At 42.1% G+C, this 7,620-nt stretch overlaps 1 protein-coding gene across 7 annotated transcripts in view; it reads right to left on the bottom strand.

Annotated features, from left to right (window-relative positions):
- Positions 1 to 7,620, bottom strand: part of Ptprt (protein tyrosine phosphatase receptor type T) — a 1,084,881-nt gene that overhangs the window by 691,905 nt on the left and 385,356 nt on the right. For all 7 annotated transcript variants that reach the window (XM_021194826.1, XM_021194823.1, XM_021194825.1 and 4 more), the window contains exon 5: positions 665 to 780. In XM_021194826.1, coding sequence (XP_021050485.1) covers positions 665 to 780 — 116 coding nt within the window. The remainder of the gene's footprint in view (positions 1 to 664; positions 781 to 7,620) is intronic.

A 7,620-nucleotide genomic window follows, 5' to 3' on the forward strand; every position in this document is an offset into this window, starting at 1 on the left:
TATATATATATATATATATATATATATATATATATATATATATATATAGACAATGCCATCACAGCAGACGCTCTCATTCTGTGTCCCATCATCTGGCTTTGTACCCCACCCAGAGAAATGCTCTCTCATCCTGCTAGGCAAGTAGGATCAATAAGCAGAAAAGAAACACAAGTAAATTAAGGATTAAAGCACTGCCCTGGTAGACTCTACTCAGTGATGGACTCATTTAGCCAGAGAACGGACTGCTCATTTCAGGGACATTTTCTAAGAAAACTGTAATGGTTTCACCCAGAAATCCAAGAACCTTTTAGTCATGGATTGATGACGTCAAAAACCTAAACTCTAAGATACTCCATTTGTCTTAGCTTTAGTAATTGTAGCTTTAAAAACAAAGTTTCGTTAGAGAATGCTAGGTGGGCAGTTTTATTCACAAACTCTAGACCTAGAGCTTTTAGATTACCATTATCTCCCCTATTTATAAAATGTCAACCTAGCTGAACAGTCGATATGAGTCCATAACAGCATGCTTGGAAAGCAATGTCCAAGGAGCAGAGATATTTAAAAATGGCTGCACCCCTCCCCCACCACACCCTTCTTCAAGGCACATAGTTTCTTCTTTGCAAAGGGAGGAAATGGTAGGAACAAGGGTCTCTCCCATTCTTACCTGGAGCCAAAGTTTGTCATGCTGGGACCACTTTCCGCCAGCAATGCACTGAAACGTGGCGTTCTGCCCCACATTCACCTCAACGTTTTGGAGTCGTAGGAAATGAGGTGCTTTTCCTAAGAGACAAAACCAAACACAGAACACATGAGGACAGGGTGCAGTTGCCAATACCGCTTCTCTGTCGGGAGCAGCAGCCCAGGATAGGCCTAGAGATCCTGGAATGTGTGGCTGAGAAGATGTGAAGCTCAGATGAGACCAGATGGGTCACTACTACAACATGAGGCCCATTCTGTGATCCTCACATCTTGACCTATTTAAGCCTTGTAAATTCTATGAAGTTCACAGGAGAGCATTCCCTGTTCATAGGTCAGAAACCTAAGACTCTGAGCATTGTATAGCATAATCAGGCATCCATAAAACTGGGTATCATAAAACAGCAAGGCATGAATCCTGTCCTATGAGACCCTCAATGTTCCTATGACTAGCTACTGTGTAATCTCTCTGTTAACTTGGCCCACACGTCACTAGAATGAATCTAAAATGAATGTTACCCCTGAGAATGACAGTAGGTGAAAAGAAGAAGCATAGAACCCAAAGCTCCTCCCTGGACTTTACTTAGGCTGATGCTGATGCTGATGCTGATGCTGATGCTGATGCTGATGCTGATGTCAATGGTTACAGACAAAGAGTATAGTAGGAGAAAAAGAGGAAGAAACTATAGTGTGTGTCATTTACTGAATATTTCTATATGATAGATACCACGGCTAACACTTACATTTTAATGAATACAGTGCAACTGGCCCTATGATTCACTAATATAGAAGCAAAAAATTCTAGAGAGCTGGCCATGCACACAAAGGCACAGTTTGTATTCTCAGCTTTGCACTGTGGCACATCCTAAGTGTGGGTAGGAAGTGGAACACAAATTCCGAGGCTTGGGCCATGGATAAAAGTCTTCAAATGAAAATCAGCATATGACATAATCAGACATGTTGGATGACTGAGTTCAGCTCTTCCCTTATTTGTGTGGTCAAGTGTTCCTCTCTATAAGTCCCTCATAGACAGCAATATCAGGTCTCCATTAGCTGATAACTAATGAATGACAGGAGGAGTGAGTTTTGTCATTGAGTGCAATAAAGGTCCCCTACCACTATCAATAAAATCAGTGATAAGCTGGGCACAGACTACTTATCCCAAGTGGGGTTAAATGGAGGGGGTCTTAGAAGACCCAGGACATGGAAAAAATAGGAAGAATAACATGTACTGAAAACCCCCACCAGTGCTAAGCAGTAGTATTAGTTGAGGTTTTTGTTGCCATGATAAAACAGTAAAAATAACATGGGGAGGAAAGGGTCTGCTCCATCTTACAGCTTGTAGGTCATCATTCAGAAAACTCAGGGTAGGAACTCAGGACAGGAGCCTGATGGTAGGAACTGGGGCAGTGGTTATGGAGAAGTGATGCTCACTGGCTCGCTCCTTGCAGCTTGCTCAGCCTGTTTTCTTAGACCCAGGACCACTTGCTTAGGAGTGCCACCACCAGCAATAGACTAGGCCATCCCACATCAATAATTAATCAAGAAAACGTCCCTACACTGCCCCACGGGCCAATCTGGTGGGAGTATTTTTCTCAAACGATTCCTTCTTCCCAAATAACTATATATCTTGTGTCAAGTTGGCATAAAAACAGCTGGCAAAATACTTTGCACGTTTTATCTATTCTAATTTCTTGGTATCCCTGAAAAGCATATGCTAAAGGGCAGAAATTAACATCAGCAAGTCCAAGATTGTTGTGACAGCTATCTTAATTGTCAATGTGATGTAATCCAGAATCACCAGGAAAGAGAATCTCTAAGATGGAGGGACTGTGGACACTCTCTTGATCAGTGGCCATGTCTATGAGGATTACCATTTTCTAAATATCTTTATTAACTTATGAGAATTTCATATAATATAATTTGATCATATTCACTATCAGTTCCTCCTATATCCACCCTCTTCACCCTTCCTTCCCTCCCTCCCTACCTTTGTTTTCACCCCTATCTGCCTCAAGTTCTGTTTATGTTGCCCAACTACTTTCTGAAGGAGAGTCTGCCCTAAAGTGTGGTCTACCTACCATGGTCATATCATTAAAGAAAAATAACTTTCCCTCTTCCCCTATCTATCAAACGCATGAACTCCTGGACTAGTGGTAGAATTTCATACCGCCTCCTACATCCATCCTAGAATTTTATTTGGCTTGAGCTCGCACAGGTCTTAGTTATGGGGTTGCAATCCGTTTGTTGTGTCCAGAAAATACTGCTTCCTTGATGTCATCCACAGTTTCTGGATCCCTGAACCTTGTGGGGAACGATGTGATGGTACGTATGTATGTATGTGTGTATGTATGTATGTATGAGCACACCAGAATCTCATATTTTCTGCACACAGAACAGCCAAGAGTCTTTGTGTTCATTATTATCTGCAGCAAGGAGAAGCTTTCTTCCGGTAGTTGAGATGCACTGGTCTATAGCAATAAAGTCATTAGTAATCATTTTAATACTATACATTTGTTAAGCAAAATGGTACTATCAGATCTTCCCCTAGGACCTGTAACCACAAGTTCTTATTGCTGTTATTTCAGGACTCAACACTGGGAAACTGATATTTTTTTCTTTTTCTTTTTCTTTTTTTTTGCCACATTTCTGGTTTAATTAATTTTTTCCTTCTGTATCATGCACAGCACTGGTCAGAACTGTGAAAGCTTCCATGTCAGTACCAGCTTAATTTCTCATGTTCTAGAGCCTTCAGAAATAATGGTCTGATCATCAACTTCTAAAGTCTATTGACAATAGCTTATAATGCTTGAGGTTCTATGGGACCCCATTGGCTAACAATTCAAAAAGAGGTAACCCTTTCTGTTACTTGGGGATTTTATTTGCTAACATGCAGTCTCTAATTGGGGTACCATTCTCCTCTTGCAGGGTAACTCTATTAAAATTCTTTTCTATTATGCTTATATATGTATTGAGGGAGCCTGGACTGTAGGGTTCCATATAACTTTCTTCAAAGGCCTTTACTTTTAGTTTTCCCTCCCCAGATTCTCTCCTCCCCACTGTCCTCCCACGCCCCACCCAGATTTAACCCTTCCCATCCTGTTCTTCCTTTTTAATCCTTTAGAGTAGTGTTCTGTCTCTCCTCACTTGAAAGCTCCCTTCCTCTTGTGACCCCTTACTGATTTCTTAGTCTCTCTGGGAATTCCACACAAAGCACACATATCTGACTCCAAGCTGACACCCACAAATGAGAAAGTAGATGTGACCTTTGTCTTTCTTGACCCGGGGTTATCTTACTCAGAATCATTGTTGCTAACTTCACCCATTTTCCTGAGACTTTCATAATTTCATTTTTTTAACAGCTTAATATTTTATGTTTATCTTTCTTGGTAGCTCAATATTCCATTGTATAAGGCCATATTTTCATTATCCATTCATCAGTCGAGGGACATCTAATGCTGTTTCCATTCACTAGCTGTGGTGGCCAGAGCAGCAGTAAACATGAATGAGCAAGCATCTCTGTAATATGATAATATGGTAATACACCTTTGTGTGTATACCACAGGTGGTATAGCTGGATCCTGTGGTATAGCTATTTCCATCTTCTGAGGATAGATTTTTCCTCCACACTGATTTTCATAGTGGTTGTACCAGTTTGCACTCCCACCAGCAGTAAATAAGTGTTCCTTTTCTGTAGGGGGAATTATCTCAATTACACTAATTGATGTAGGAAGATATAGCCCAGTATGGGTAGGATGCCATTTCCAAGGCAGGGGTATCCTAATTTTTACAACTGGAAAAAAATCACGCAGTAGAGAAATAAGCAAGTGAGGATGCACTCGTGCATTTTCCTCTGCGCTTGACTGTGTATCTGCTTCTTGCCCATCTGTTTTGAATCTATGATAGATTATAACCTAGAATTTTAAGTCAAATAAATTCTTTTCTCCTAAGTTGCTTTTTTATCTGGGTATTTTATCACACAACAGAAATGAAACTACACCAGGTACCAAAGCTACTGAGACAGAAACAGGATTCAGTCCAGTTCCCTCTGAGCCCCAAACTCAACTCCAAACTAGATACCCTATTGCCTTCTTGGACTTGAGAGGGATGGTGGTATCATCCGACAGGCCTCACGGTGCAGAGAAAGAACTTCCGGGGTAGACAGTGGTGAGTCTTCCAGCTTCTCTGTTTGCTCTCAGATAGTTAGAAGGAGCACAGTCCACATCACCTTCCCTTGTGGATCTTTGGAATGGTTTTGTCTACCAAAATGTGCCACCACCGGGAAGACTCCAAAACTCAAGGACTTCAGTGTGATCAAGGACACTTGCCATGAGAAAGTATAATACCATCTACTCATGTTCTGAAACTAGCTGACAACAGTTCAGATGCTGCTGTCAGGACCTGGCGGCTAAAGTGTCAAGGGTCCAAAGCCCAGGTGAGGCCACTTCTGCTGTCTGTCTCTAAGTTCAAGATTCCTGCCTCTACCAGCGTGATAAATGTCATGCTGCTCGGACTGCTTGAAATTGTTGTCCTTTGGTGCTCCTGTATGATTTCGTGAAGCTATTTTTGGAACTACCAGTTCTTCAGCCACAGATGGAACAAACCTTATAGGTCTGATTTGGCTTCAGTTATAAAAGGGAAAGGAACACCCTTCCTATATAGGGAGGGGGTGTATGTTGGCTCCAAAGTTAAGATGTCCTGTGCATTTTACCAAAGCCCCCTTTTTCTTACACTTCTGTGCATGTGACAAGTGGTTCAGTTTTAGGACATGTGCAGTCAGAATTAGTCCTTCTTTGGTCATTGATTGGCCCCCGGCTGTTTCTTCTCCTCTCCTCCCACTCCAGCCCCATGGTTTCATTTTGGATTCTTTCCTTCTTATTCCAGCCCCTTCCTCCCTTCTATATTCAGAATATGGATATTGAATGTTGCAGGTGTAAAATGCTGGGGAAACACTAATAGCCCTGATTTCCAGCAGACACATCAAGCCCGAAACCTCACAGAAACTAGACAGCTATCAAAATTAACAAAGCGATTCCACTGTAAATCAACACTAACAAAGTCACCACCTTCTTGCTTCCTCTCCCTCCCTCTCCTTCTCTCTCTCTCTCTCTCTCTCTCTCTCTCTCTCTCTCTCTCTCTCTCTCTCTCTCTCTCTCTCTCTCTCTCTCTCTCTCTCTCTCTCTCTCTCTCTCTCTCTCTCCTTTCCCATTTTGGAAAGATATTTCTATAAAATAAGGAGAAATGCTGTGGTCAAAGTGAGGACCAGTATTTGGCACCCATTTTAATCTTGGCAAATTAAAGTATAGTGGATAAATAGGGGAACTAGGGAGACCTCATACTGTATTGAAAGGGAGGCTCTGCTGCTAAAGGCCAGCAGGGAGTGAAATGGGGGTGCGAGTACCTTGCTCACAACTGTCAGTCATCTGATTTCTCCAGGAAAAAATAAGAAGTCTGTGTTTTATGTGAAGTCTCCCACCCTAAAATCTTGACTAAGTTTGATGAGCACACCACAGTCTTAGCCAAACCCATCAACAGTCAGGTCCCACCAGTTTGTAGCCTCTGATACTTTGTTCTTATGTTCAGTCTCCTGGAACAGTTCCCACTGGCCGGTTGTGCCTTCTCTGGGTCTGTAAATCCAGCAGTGACTCTTCTTTCTCCACACACTGTGGGAACCACTCAATTGCGGGAACTTTTCTCAACTAACTTCTCATTCTGCACTCTCTCCATAGATTCTTATCTCTATTCTCCAAGGCCCTGGATCAGTATCTTTCTGTGGGGATTCTCCTTGTATTTGGTCTTTTTCCGGAGCCTGCTTTTCTGACCCTCCTTCCATCCTCAACTCCAGTCTCTTGATTGGCCAAACACCCTTTCCATCATTGTCTGCCTCTGCATTTCTGTGAATCAAATTATTATACCAACATCAACTCACCCAACCCTCAACCAATAACAAGTGACCTCAGGTCCTCCAAGCAGCCACCAGCCCCACTTTAAGCAGCCCCACCCCCACCCCACCCCCACCATGGTCCTCCTTGAGATGATTTCCTGCTGAACAGGGTTAAGAGAAAACTGGTTGTGTATTTGGGGCAAAATGCCTTGGTGCTGGTGACATTTAAACTCCTGAAGATGTCAGTGCAGCATCTGAAGACGTATTATTGTGCCCTTTATCTCGCTCTTTAAACCTGACAATGCTCAGCAGGGAGCCACACAATTGAAGTGAAAACTCCTACATCCATTAGAAACAATGTTGCTGATGTTCTGCAGGCTGAGAGACAGGACCCTGTGAGGCTGTGATGGGGGCAAAAAGAGGTTGGAAAAAACTCTAAAAGTCAACTTGGGAGTTAGAAAGTTTGAAGCTGTGTGGCAAAGTGTGCTGACATTTACCAAAGTTATAACTGTGGAGGCCCCTGCTAACAGCTGACACAGAGACCCAGCAGTGGAGAGTGGCTATGGCCAAACTACTTTTGGAATAATAACAACCATAAGAAAAAAAGTTAAATGAGCTATAAAATATGGATGAGAAGTTTTCCATTATAAAAGAAAATAATATACTTGGAGGATAAGGTCTGGCTTTTGGTAACAATTTTGCAAGTTTGAGGTAAACATTTAAAGCCAGCTTCAATGTGTAGAGGATAAGATTGCAAATCAGTGATGATTTCTCTGTCCACAACTTTTAGAATAATTAATTGAAACATTTATTGATAAATTCTGGCCATATGTCAATAGGAAATATTTTGAAGGACAGGTATGGAGACTCAGAACATTTGAAGACATAACTAAATGCATCTTTTTCAGTACAGATAACATCTTTAAAAACTTTTGAGCCGGGCATGGTGGCGCACGTCTTTAATCCCAGCACTCGGGAGGCAGAGGCAGGTGGATTTCTGAGTTCGAGGCCAGCCTGGTCTACAAAGTGAGTTCCAGGAC

The sequence above is a fragment of the Mus pahari genome, chromosome 3, assembly GCF_900095145.1.
Source record: "Mus pahari chromosome 3, PAHARI_EIJ_v1.1, whole genome shotgun sequence".
Lineage (NCBI taxonomy): Eukaryota > Metazoa > Chordata > Mammalia > Rodentia > Muridae > Mus > Mus pahari.